The sequence below is a fragment of the Micropterus salmoides genome, unplaced genomic scaffold, assembly GCF_014851395.1.
Source record: "Micropterus salmoides isolate LMB-PRFRI ecotype aquatic unplaced genomic scaffold, ASM1485139v1 Ms_hic_scaffold_23, whole genome shotgun sequence".
NCBI classification, from domain to species: Eukaryota; Metazoa; Chordata; class Actinopteri; order Centrarchiformes; family Centrarchidae; genus Micropterus; species Micropterus salmoides.
The window spans coordinates 8,993,677-9,006,457 of NW_024041484.1; the positions used below are offsets into that span (position 1 = coordinate 8,993,677).

The following is a 12,781-nucleotide window of genomic DNA, read 5'->3' on the forward strand; positions in this document are numbered from 1 at the left end:
GACATAAACAAAACTGTTCTAATACTAGCAAGGCTATTTTGCTAACTGAAAGCCTGTAGCCTCTATTGTGAATGATTGATAAAATTAAATTCAGTTTTACTGGCAGGGGCATGACCGAAAACATTTGAGAACTATTGGCCTAAGTGGTCTCACAACGCTAGGTTTCCCAGTCCAGCTATGAACACGTTCACGTAAAAGGGTTTGCAGCAGATGACCAATCGCAAACATTCACAGATAAATAAGAAAAAATTAAACACGCAATCCAGGCTCAAAGCAACACAGCTGCACTTCCACATACAGGAAGATTGAACCCATTTGAAAGCCTCAGTTTACAGGCATATAATATCACTGCCCATCATTAGGGCATGCAAGTAGATCTGAATATAATTACGTTTGTTTGTTCCGTTAAATTAATATGTTGCTTTTATGTATTCATCTGGCCATTTTAGCCTTATTCTTTCAACTGCAGTGGCTGTGTGTGGGCTTTTGGACAATAAAAGCCTAAGGCATTGAATAAGTGGTCTTTCCAACTCACTTTCAAGAACTTCACGTCACAAAAATCAGATTCATTTATTTAATGCACTGAAAAATGTTCAAAATATTGTTCTAAATGAACTGCAACAAAACAAAAAATCCATTGATGCCCTAAAATGTGCTCAAATTACGGGAAGACTGTATTGTCAACCATGCCTTCACTTCCCAACAGTTACTGAAAACCACATTACCTGCAACCAAATTGCAAAAGGTAGGGCACATGACCAGCATCCCAGTAATAAGTTAACCACTGTGGTAGGACTGAAAACCCAAAGTTAAACCTGAAGTTACCTTGCTAACCGCTTTGTGGTACAGACCCAGGATGGAGTCTCAATGAAACAACACTGGAAGACTCAACCTCAAAACAACTACTGAAGGAGAGTTTGAAACCTGTTCATGTTCTTTTTTTTTTCTTTAAAGGTAATGCAATACACGTCTTTTGTCAAATTCAGCAAATGTCTCCTCACGGTCTGCTAGCTGTCTGATCTATGTGTGAGTGCACTGAGAAAAAATCAGGTGTTTGTACACAGCCCTGGAAATGGGAAACAAAGTGGCTCAGACGGAGCTACACAACATTTCTGCAATGATTTGTGTGTTAGGCAGGGGCGGCTGTCCAATAGAGGGCGATAGAAGAAATTAATTTATTATTATCGTCATTAGTATTTTTTGTAATTTTTTGAATTATACAAATGTTCAAGATCTCCTGCCTCTGAATATCATAGTCCAATTAGTCAGCATCAAGTTGGATTCTGGAGAATCAACCCTTTTGGGCAAATTAAATCTGGTTGAAAATTGGCCAGATCGTTCTGACAGAGTTTCATGTCTGCAGTTTTTTTAAACCGCAGTCGAACCGCAGAGTGTAATCTCTATGGCTAACCTGGTGCATTCACATGTTCCATGGGATGGTCCCATTTCCCGAGTTGGGAAGTCATTCTTCCAACTTCGGTGTGTTCATGAGCTTGTAATGTAGAAACAACATGGAAGCTGCAAAGAAGATGTTGGATATTTTACTGCTCAGAGCGTTTAAAAAACACGCTGATAGCAGCAAAATATTGCTTTATGTTTAGATTATTCCGACACCACATGAGGCAGCGCCACTTGCACCAGTGGTCACATTCAAGATTAACATTGCTAACATTACCTCAAACACGAATTAAGACGTTGTAGCAATCAGAATAAATTCACTGGCAACTATAAAGCAAGGCCTACTTTAGGAAGTCAAGTGACATAGTATAAAGAGTTAATAAAGGGACCTACTTTGGTAGATGAACTGGCCAACCACAGGACATTCACCTGGGAGATCAGGTTTTGGTTCCTGTGTGACCCAGAAAGGTAATGTTGATTTATTGTTTTAACCCAAACCATGATCTTTTCCTAAATATAACCAAAGGCTTTCTAACATGTGCAGTCTAAATGGTCGCAGTTTGGCTAGGCTTATGCACCAAAACCACTTGGTTAGGCTATGCTTAAATATACTGGTGAAACACCTTAGCATGTTTGCTTGAATTCTGGTAAAGCACTGCTGTCAGATAAGATCAAAATACTTAAACACAGACATTCAGCTCACTTTCTAGTTTACTATCAAGATATGCTGTTTTGTGATGTTATCTATAGTAGCAGGAAAGCTGGTAGTATTACTTTCTGGAGTGAGAACTAAACTAAAGTCTATTACATTGTAGGCAAATTTATTCCCCTACATGCTGCTCAAAGCGACTCCACCTCTCCTCTGGCACTGCAGGCAGGAGTGAGAGGGATGCTGTGGGTCTCTGTCGCTCTGAAACTTCACAAAAACACAGAAGGAGAACTTCGTAGTGATGAAATAATTTATTCATCTGTCCTGAGAGATGTTTTTACTATCCCCACCAAGAGTTACATGAAAGATCTGCCCTCAAATTCACAAAGACTTCATAGTCCGCCTTTCAACCTCATATCTCCTCCCAGAAATGATATGAATGATGAAAACATTAAGTTCTTTATTGTGAACAAAGAGGTATTTACTTTCAGGAAACACTGGTGAACCAGACAATGCATGGCATATTAAGGACAAGTGGACAAATGAGAGAAGAGGCCAGGGTGTATGAACCAGGATGTAATAATTTTTTAATTTGAAAGCAGAGGGAAAGTTTCACATGCAGCTATCATTGATATTTGTCATGGTATTGCATTTGATTGCATACCCCACCTTGAAACCTCATAATTCCTGCCAGAAATTATAACAAATGGTCAAATTAGTAAAAGATTAACACTGGTTAGCCACACAGTATATTGCCGCTTAAGGACATGTGGACAAATGAAGAAATGAGAAATAAGGCCAAGGTGAATGAACCAGGATGTAGTTATTTTTCAAACTGAATGCTAAGAAAAGTATCACATGATGTTTAAATATGTGTTCTGCAGCTACTCAGATTTCTTTTAATGCAAAGATTATACTTAGAGCTGCAAACTGAGAACGCTCATTAACTTAAATCAGAGAGGTGATAAAAGGATTAAGTGGCTTACATTAGCAGGCTACATTAAACCGGAGATATTTCAACCTAACCCACCGCTTTCACTTCAGTTGGGATTCTTAGTGTGTGCAGATACTGAGGAGTACTCACTGCATATAATTAACCTGTAACTAGATACCTATAGCTGCAGTAACTTGGTATTGGTTGAAGATAAAACTAAATTCAAATGTAAATAGTATTGTATATAAGTAGTTAAATATGTTTATAAATCACTACAAAAACTGCATATAGTAAATGGTGGTTCTACCTGTTAATCTTTTTTCACAGAAACACAAAGATTTATCAGTTCGTACACAGCTTTGATTTTAAGGTAGAAAGTGAAGTTTGTGTAACAGTAAGAAATCTAAGTTTTGGACATTGCGAAACCTTTTAGATTGTGATGATGTAAAGCTACATTTATAGATTTTTTTTTGGTCACTAGGACCAGAAGAGCTCCAAAACAAACAAAGAGACCATGGCTAACACGTTAGCTACTTACCTACTGACACATTCAGCAGACACAGAACAACATTATCATGCCTTTGGAGTCAAGTTTCTGGCCACTGTTATTCACTGGCCTTAAACAGGTTTATCGTTTGGTTTATAGCCATTTGGCAGGACAGCCCACAAGACACAGTGAGAGACACGTCACAACAGAGGTACAAAAATGAATAACTCAATACATTTCATAATAGCCTACATTAACAAAATTGACCTGGGGGGAAAAAATATGAATGAGGCCTTAATCAACACTGTCATTACATAACAACCTGCATTCTCCCTACAAGGCTGTGTGTGAAATAATACCTGCAGGTGGTCAGTCAAGTGTTTTTTTTCCCCATATTAATATTTCCTATTCATTGCGTACGAAGTGAAATATTTCAGGCCTTTTTTTGTTTTGTTCTTTATGATTATGGCTTACAGCTCATGGAAATCTATATATAAAAAAGTTTAACTTTTTGACTTGAATTACGGGGAAAAAAAAACTTTTCAATGCTATTCTAATTTTCTGATGCACCCGTATATTAATCAGAGACAGCCAGTGGGGGGGAGCCCTCTCATATTTAAATGAGTCTTATAACAGACACTCTTCATGAGTATGTTTAGGAGGCAAATGGAGAGCAGCAACCACGTGTGCTTTCCTCTGTTCATTATTTAAGATAATTTATGGATTTATTTTTCTTATAAATAAAATACGCTCAGCAAATAATAAAAGAATATGGTAATGTAAGGCAAGGGCAAGAGATATGAAGTGAAAATAGTTAGCTTCATCTGAGAATGTGTTCAGCACATTAAGAGTAGTAAGAGTAAGAGTAATAAAAGAATGTGAGCAAACATTCTTCAATTCAGTATGTTGAAACTATTGTCTGATGCTGGTGCTAGTGGAAAGTTTAGGGGTCGCCAGCATTTTAGCAGCGATCCTTATCCAAATTTTAGACAGGCTATCTGGCCAGTAGTCTGTCAAGTGTTAGACAGATCGACAGACTCGCCACCCTTAAGCCCTGCTACTGAATCAGCCAGAGTCATAAAGTTAATTTCCCTAGAAGAGACATTATAGGTTTTCACCATGAAACCATGTACACCACTATGTGTACAGGAAACGTGTCCCATTATTGCCTTCCTCCTCTAATGGCCTCAATCATGAACCATTTTGTGTGACACCACGGTTCCACATATTGATCCCCTCCACACATGAATGCATTTCCAACCATGTCATTTCTCCAGGCTGCAGCCGTGCAGCAGGTTCAAAGAGATGACTTTTCTGTGTTAATTGATTCATCTTTTTGAGGATTTACTTTCCTTTGTCTCATGTGATAGTAAATGAAATATATTGAAGTTGTGGGACCATTTGTTTGACAATGCAAGCAATTTGAAGACATCACCTTAGGTTTGGATAAGCGTGGTGGACATTTTTCATAATTTTCTGACTTTTTATAGACCAAACAATTAAGCAGTTAGTAGTAAAAAATAATTTGCCTAATTTACTAATAGTCTGATAAAATACAATACAATTTTCGGGCCAAAAGATGAATAAAAAAAAAAAAAAACTAAATTGATTGATATTAAAAGTATAAGTAAAGTAATTGTATCACATGTCTTCCCTTGGCTATGTGCATTAATGACTAAACAACTGGCTCAGAAATAGAGGGGGTAGTTTACCTCAGCAATACCATTTCAGAAGATGTGAATTGTGACAATAATTGTCATCATCACTCTGAAAAACTATGATAGTTTGAAAGGTGTCAGCGCTCTCACCACACTTGTTTGTTTTACATTGTTTTTAGAAAAACAAAATGACTGTCAGTGTTAAAATGTAAAGTAGTTCAGCCACTGCTGGCAGTAAGGGTTGCTTCTAATGTTGTCAATATCAGTGGACAAATGAGGTGCACATTTTGGGGACACCTCCCTTTTTGCACAGTCCAAATCCTGTTGTCTCAAAGGTTAGAAATCCATGTACAGCTCATCTGTTTTTGTTGATGTATAAGTCCAAATGAATGATGCAAATATGTCTTTTATCTGGATAATAAATCAAGTAAACATTTATTATTCAAGAAGACAGTAGGCGTATATTTGGATAATCTGAAGACAAACCCAGGGGCAAGGCTGTGATTGCCTTGTTAAAATACTCTGAAATATGTCTATTTAGTTATTTTGAGATCATCAACGTGTACACTTAAGTTAATCAACTGCAGAAAGTTGTTGTGTGTGGGTGTGTTATCTTCTACAGAAACTTGTAATACTACAGTCAGACCTGCAGAGGGCAACCGTGTTCCTAGTATACCAGTGTTGTACAGTAGGTGAAACACTGTGATATAAAGCCTATTTTAAACATGTTTCATGATTAATCTGTAGGCTATTCATATGTATTTGTGGTGATTGTAGCCTATGGAAGCTAGAACATGTAGAAGATGCGATTCTTTATGTTTTAACAAGACTGTGTTAGAGCTTAGATTTAGCTTGTAAAATTAGACTACTGTGCTACTACTATGCTTTCATAAAGCATCATGATCAGCAGTAACAGTAATCAGCAGACATGCACATCCTCATATGTATGTAGTTAATGTAGTCTAATGTTTTTTTTTTAATATAGCTTATTATACAGTATAGCCTACATTGTCCATGGTTTAACTGAATTGTAGCAGTCTAAATCCTCACCATAGGCCTAAATGATCCACTCTCTCCACTCCAGCATCAGGCTTTCAAAACAATATTTCTTTGCGTCATGCCGACGCTGGTAGTGACGAACTGCTCCACTACACTCCTCCTATCTTACCTTTCCTCCCCTCACTTCTTCAACTCTCCCATCAGGACCACGGGGATGTGACACGCTGATACACACAAGGCTGGAGAACAACTTTATTTAGCAGCCAGCTTTATATATGGGAGTGGTTTTGGATAAACAAGGCGGCAGATAGTCCAAAGTGAGGGAGGGGGGGTTCAGTTAAGTGGGTGAGTGTGTGTTTTGTTTTGTTTTTTTAGTTTTTTGGTGCATCAAATACAACAGCCCTGTCCTGTGTTGTATTTCCCATATGTCGCGAAAGCAGGCCGACCATGACTACAATCTCCGTAGTATGAGCAACCTGATGGGCGAGCGGTGGAAGAAGGTGAACGACGGAGGAGAGCGGAGTCTGATCAAGGCTCCGTCCAGCGCCAGCATCAGCAGCCAGGGCGCCTCCGCCGCCGCTTCCACCGCCGGTGCCCCAGCAGCACCCGCCTCTTCCACCGGGGACCTGGAGAGGGCTGCCCGCAAGCAGTTCCAGCAGGATGTCACGCCCGGCTTCGTCTACGTCTTGGCCGCCTTCTCCGCCCTGGGGGGCTTCCTGTTCGGCTACGACACCGGGGTGATCTCCGGGGCGATGCTCCTGCTGAAGAGGGAGCTGGACCTGAGCGCCCTGTGGCAGGAGGTGCTCATATCAAGTACTGTGGCCGCGGCCGCCCTGTCTGCCCTGCTGGGCGGCTTCCTCAACGGGCTCTTCGGGCGCAGAGTGTGCATACTGCTGGCCAGCTTCTTCTTCACCGTCGGGGGGATCGTACTGAGCACCGCCCCTGGCAAAGAAGTTCTGCTGGCAGGGAGGCTCATCGTCGGAATGGGGCTTGGTAAGACGTCAACATGCTCTCTGACCCTTCAGTCTTTCATTCAACTAGATGCTTGTCTGAGCATTACTCCCAGATTCAGTTTTAGTTAAGTTGCGTTTTTAACCCTACAGATTAAGGTTACATCTCATTTTTGTGAGAGCGGATAAAACAAATCACTGTGCCATTAGTTTTACTGTATTATATTAAATACACTACTGTCACTTAAGTAAAGAGCTTGTAATTAGAAATCAGTGATCGCCCCACTGGCAGCACTATTGATAAAGTGTTACTTTATTGATTTCTGCCTTAACATTTCCTCTGGACTTGCCTTCTGTAACACAGGTCAGAGGTCAGAATCAATACATTAAGGGTTTGGTTTGTGGCAGTCTCTCCCCTCTCTGCCTCTCCTCGCCTCAAGCATGAGATTTGCAATTATTCACAGCTTCTAATTACACAGCACAGCTCTCTGCATGCCACTGGCTTTTACACAACTTGCTGTCTTTATTATCATCATTAAGATTATTATTAGATTTGGTTGGGCACCATGAAGTGATAACAGAAAAGTCATTCTGAGCAAGAGGCGGATGTCGTCACAACACACCCACAAGGGAGCGGAGATGAACCTGCAAAGCACACTGACTTTTAGTGTCATTATGGTCGCATTCATTAGACACTGATGTCAGAATTACATTGATCGTGATTGGCTGGCTCTATTCCCCCCTCACTAAACACACACACACTTGCACATCCCCTTTCTACTTCTTCCTTCCCTACATGAACATTTTTCACTCTCTGCTCTCTCCTCTCTGCATGCTTTCCCTTTTTATCAGAATTCAATGTACCCCAAATTATTTATAGTGGCTGCTGTTACTCATGAGTCACATCCTCTGTGTAAAGGGCTGTTAAAAGTGGCTTCCCAAGCTAAGCGCCACGTTGATGGCACTCGTCCACCGCCTCCTTTTAAAAGTAGTTAGCACTCTCCTCAGTGATACGTGGAGGAATTGTAGACCATTTTCTCTCCTCGGTCACTTAGTCACTGGGATAGGAAGGGAAGCTTTTCTTTAATAAACATCCCTGAGCAAAGTGAAGAGCTCTGTGTTTACTTCCCCTACAAACTAAATCCCTTTATTACTGATGTACGAATTGAGATTTTCCTTCCACAATAAGTAGCATTTTGAATGCATCTTGTGATAATCTGTTATACTTTGTATTCTTGTTGTGTGATATATAAATCAACCGTACTATAATTAGCATATTTATTTATCTGGCATCATTAATGTGCAGATTATTAATGTTGCTTGGTTAATTTTCCACCAGGGATGATGTAAGGGCATCACTAGCTGGATAAACAGCTGGGGAAATACCACACTCTAAAAAATAAAACATTGGGTCAACAAACAACAATATGTTAACGTTTTCCACTAGAATTTTTAAGTTAAGACTGCTGGCAGAATTACATTAATTCAAAGCAATGTGTTGAGTATGGCGAATTACCTTTTAGGCCACAATAAAATGCATTTCTAAGTAACATGAACTTAATAATTGTCAACATCAATGCAAGTATATAAATTGATCCAACATAATGTTTTAAGTTAGGTCAAGAAGCTTTTTTTGGCCACAATAAAACACATTTCTAAGTAACATGAACTTAATAATTAAGTTGATCTCTGCAAGAGTTAAGTTGTGTGTTAGCAAGTTATCTTTAGTATTTCATCTCATCTGAATCGTAGTCAAATCATGTCTAGCTACTTGTAGTTTATAAACGTAGCTAGCCTATATGCTAACCGCAGCGGTGGCTAATGGGTAATCCCATATTAAGTTAGCCTACCAAGACGTTTTCCCTGGCTGCCTGGCCACCTATTACTCCCGCATTTAAGCCTACTGAATCAGTGACAGGCTACTACTAGCTAACTTTACCTAGGCACACAGACTGTACTATCAACACCGCTCAAATTAGTAAGGACTTCCAGATTTGGGTATTTGGTTACAGTAGGCTATTACCAACAGAATCCTAAGCAAATGCAAATATGTGTAATTAAGCATAAAATGACCATTGGTGAATTACCAGGTGAATTACCATTCACCACATTATGCTTCAGTGAGTTTCAGCTGTGGCCCTGTGGTCAGTCGTCTGTCTTGAACATGCCCGCACATGCAAGAGAGGGAAACTGTGGGCCGTTTAAACGTCAACAAGTTGTATTTTACATTAACAGAACTTAAAATTCAATTATTTTTTGATTAACTGAAAATGTTAAACTCTGACAAGTCGTGATAGTATATTGAATCAATATGTATAATTTGTGTGTCATCCAAGCTCAATAAAATAACGATTACAAGTAAAAAGTCTAACAGTATCTCAGAACTTGATTTTTTATTTCACAACAATATATATATTTAAGTAATGACTAAAGGTCCCCTGAATTAGTTTTTAGAGTGCAGGAATGAATACTTTTGTCTGCATCTAATTCACATTTCCCATAATTATTTTTTAATGCATGTTGGATGCAGTGTGCTTTTTTTTCTAAAGTAAGAAAGCCTGGACGTGACAGTAATGCTTGTTTTGATGGGAAATTGGCAGGAAGTGCTGATTTATAAACACCCAACTCTGCGTGCAGTGACATAATAATTGAAACTTTGACGAAACCAAATTAAAGCTTCATGTTTGCTGTGATGGATTATATAGATTGGGCAACTTAAAAGTCTGTGGAAAAAGCTTTTCTTACCAGACATGAATGAAGCAAATCAGAAACTGACCAGGCTTGTGAAGGGTCTGGTGCAAACACCAGTGACTAAAACTCATAAAACTTATCAGCCTTTCTTACTAAAGCAGTTCTTAAGCAAAAGCTAGTTGTATAAAAACTGCTTCCCTTTTCTCTGATGTTTCTTATTTAACTGTAATTCTCCAAACATATTTACTCTGTGCAATCAATTAGAGCAAATTACAGGGAATTTACAAAAACATGCTCAACTCCTGGTAGAGAAATGGTTCAGTTAATGACAGCAAACTGCTGCCACTTTTTCTGATGAAAATAAAAAGAATGTGTAATTTTGAGAAATTACCATAGTCAATTTCACAGGAGGTTCTGTCTAATCATACCAATTTTCCAAAACTGGAATACAGAAATGCAAACATATTTCTGAAGTATCTGTCCCATATTTAAATCTGCCCTCCTCTTGAACGCCATTCATCATGTCCTCCTGCACTTTCCATCCACTTGTTTTTAAGCACATTTGGTATTGTGCACACAAGGCACCTGGATGAACTTCTATCAAGATCTGTCATGGGGAGTACTAGTCAGCCTGTGAAAACTGGTGAATGTCGCAATGGTGTCTGGAGGAGCTTTCTAAAGTCTTAAGCTGATGAAACACGGAGCAACTTTTAGAGCAATGGTGCTGGGCAATGTTGCCGTCAGTGGTAACAAGTAAACAATACTACCGTAATCCCCTTCCCCCACCACTCAGCCACCCGCCGCTATTCGTTCAAAACATAGTTTGACATGCCACCAGCAAGATTGCCCAGCAACATTGCTCAAAAAGTTGCTCCATGTATCATCAGCTTAAAGATTTACCTTGATGACATCGGTCCTGTTTCAGAAAGATGGCTTAAAAAAATCTGTGCTTATCTCTGAGCTGATTGTGCCTGAGATGGGAAACTCAAGAGCTTTCGGTTCCAGAACAGCTACCTTTGTTTCAGCTGCACCACCATAATCCTCACTCAGAGACATTCCATCATCTCCAACATAATAACTATGATAGGATTGTTCTATCAGTGCAATTAATCATAGCATGACAAATGTTTGCTCATTAATCAGTTACAGCTTTGAATCGATTAGTTTGATTGAAAAAGTGAATTGCAGTAATGTAGCACACGGTAAATGTTTCAGTGCAGCTGTTGACAACCTGACAACGACCTTAATGTCCACAGAGTCACAGTGTTAGAAAGAAGGACAGTGTAGTGTAGTGACAGCGTATAATACAATATCTAACTGGGATTTCTGTGTTTTCTAAGAACGTCTGCAAATGAATGCGTTCCTTATGTGTTTTGATATCGACTGCATGAGTGAGGAAATGAAACAGTGTGTGAGACAGCTGCTTCAGGCTCCGCAGGAGGGGACGTGTAAGAGACAATCTCTGAGTCCCTCCTCCCGAGGAAGTTAAGTTCTCAGCATAAGTTGCTGGAGTTACTGATCTAGGGTTTATCTGATCTCAGTCTCTGAAACAGAAAGTCCACGTTCCCTCATTTTAGGCTCAGAGTTTTCACTAATCCCGCTTTCTGAAACGGGGCCCTCATCATTGTTATCTTTTGGGCTCAGAGAGGAACAATTTATAACAGAAAGCCTTTGTTACAAACGGGTGTTAGGTCCCCGGTCTAGAGGCAACCTAGATATAACATGATGTGTGCATCCCCATTCTTCCTACTCCCAAGTAAGGCCAGTTCCACAAAAGGGAAATTACAAGGTAGCTGTGCCTAAAGCAACAAACAAAAGATTTCATAACAACCAAAAACATCCCTAACCAAATACACAAAAAATGTAAAGTAAATGACAGAACTCTAACCTAGGTCTTCAAAAACAAAAGGGATTCTCAGTCCTACCTAATCTGCTGCTGAGTGTATATGAAAATCAGTCTATTTACAACAAACAATTGCTAAGGTCACTGAATCAAGGTCTTCACGTTTCAGAGTTTGACAAAATCACTAAGATGCACTATCGCTACTTAGAAAGGTTCTCAGACAACAACATATGTCTCTGCAAGACTGGCACATGGTAAGGAACAGCAGAGTGAAGAGAAAGATTGCTGTCACCTGGTGGCTGGTATCATCCAGTGGACCAATCACGAGGTAGCATTCAACTCTGATGGTCCAATCACGGGTGCCCACCTGTTTTCCATTACATGCAAGCACACAGGAAGAAGAACAGAACTGTCATTGCATGGTAAAATGACAAGTATGACTCCGGGGTCGTAACACTGGGGAGTACGAGTTTGAAAGACATGGCCAATTTTTAAGGCAGAGAGTGTCTAATAAAGAGACACTATTAAGATGCATTATGGGAACTGATGGACTCATATATTGCATGACTAGATAAAATAAAAACAAAAATGGTGCGTCAACTTGGGCTCTGGGACCTTTTGATGAGCATTTTTACTACTTTCCAACATTTTATAGACTAAACAATTAATCAATTAATCGTAAAAACAGTTAGCTTAAGCTGAATTACAGTTCATGTGATTCATGTTGCTGCTTTAACCCACTTAAGAATGTCTGGTGCTCTTTTGATTATGTAGTCTTGTTGTGCTCTCTTTAAAATATTTGCATGTTCTGTGACTGATGGAAATAAATAATATTATTTTCTACTTCACTGACTTTTTTGGAATTTGGCATAGTCATTTTGAAGTGCATGTACTGGACAATCAACAACCCCTGTTTTCTTATGGACATGGGTGCCCATCAACAGCCAGTTTTAATTTGAAACACCCGCCCATAAATTTTACTGTGAAATCAACACGAACAACCATGGCAGTAATGCCAGTCTAGCATTTGTTTCGATTCACTAATAATGAAAGTTGAGGGGAAGAAATTAATATTTTCAGAGATTTATATATAAAAAGAAAAAGGCGAGGAATGATATTACCGTTTTCCAAATGAACATGTGAAATGAGGATTGAAAATGTAGCTTCACACT

General features: G+C 39.3%; 1 protein-coding gene across 1 annotated transcript in view; it reads left to right on the forward strand.

Moving 5' to 3' along the window:
* Positions 1 to 6,287: 6,287 nt before the first annotated feature.
* Positions 6,288 to 12,781, forward strand: part of LOC119918008 (proton myo-inositol cotransporter-like) — a 74,303-nt gene continuing 67,809 nt past the window's right edge. Inside the window, exon 1 of the mRNA XM_038738495.1 lies at positions 6,288 to 7,118. Coding sequence (XP_038594423.1) covers positions 6,551 to 7,118 — 568 coding nt within the window. The 5' untranslated portion in view covers positions 6,288 to 6,550. The remainder of the gene's footprint in view (positions 7,119 to 12,781) is intronic.